At 40.7% G+C, this 690-nt stretch overlaps 1 protein-coding gene across 1 annotated transcript in view; it reads right to left on the minus strand.

The window, feature by feature from the left end:
- The window catches only part of LOC103582138 (death-inducer obliterator 1-like), a gene marked incomplete at its 5' end in the record, with an annotated part of 23598 nt that overhangs the window by 21736 nt on the left and 1172 nt on the right, over positions 1 to 690 (minus strand). The window contains one exon of the mRNA XM_008563817.1: positions 30 to 351. Within this exon, the coding sequence (XP_008562039.1) occupies positions 30 to 351 (322 nt within the window). The remainder of the gene's footprint in view (positions 1 to 29; positions 352 to 690) is intronic.

Consider the following 690-nt stretch of genomic DNA (forward strand, 5'->3'; position numbering starts at 1 on the left):
ATGTTTACCTCAGTAGGCAAAATACTCACAGGCTGGCAAAGCTTGAGTTTTTTCTTGCCACCTGGATTTACACCTTTCTCAATTTTCCTCTTTATCTTTCGGTCTTCACTAGATTTTTGCTCGACTGTTCCTATACTTGTAAAATCTGTGTCATCAGCATCTCCAGGTGTAAATTTAGTTTCCTGATGATCTGTGGTTTCTGCATTAGTCTCATCCTGCACTTGCAGAACGGTGCACTTTGGGCAGATATAATCTTCCCTGTTCCTTCCCAAAAGCCTTCCTCGAGCCTGAGAAGCGCCCCCACAATCGCCACGAAACCGTTCTTCACATCGGTCACAGCCACTCATAAACCTGAAATCATAAAACAGTGAAAATAGGAATGGGACGTGAGGGACAAACTCTCATTTTTTGACAAATTAAGAAGTCCAGTAGGTTTTAACATTCTATTGCTTACAAAATACCAATATACAGAAATGTACAGAGAACAGAATGAATAAGATGCATATTTCCCTCTCTTGATTTTCCTAACATTCAACTAAATTTCTTTATCCTTTTTTGGCTGGAGTGAGCTATAGGCTTTCAAGGCATTGGACCCTAACTACCTCAGTATATGTCTCCTCAAAATAGTCGTGATGCCTTTGTCCCACCAACAAGCCAACAGAGATTCCTTAACACCAAAGTCTAGCGAAG

This window comes from Galeopterus variegatus, unplaced genomic scaffold, assembly GCF_000696425.1.
Source record: "Galeopterus variegatus unplaced genomic scaffold, G_variegatus-3.0.2 Scaffold15041, whole genome shotgun sequence".
In the NCBI taxonomy this organism is placed as follows: Eukaryota; Metazoa; Chordata; class Mammalia; order Dermoptera; family Cynocephalidae; genus Galeopterus; species Galeopterus variegatus.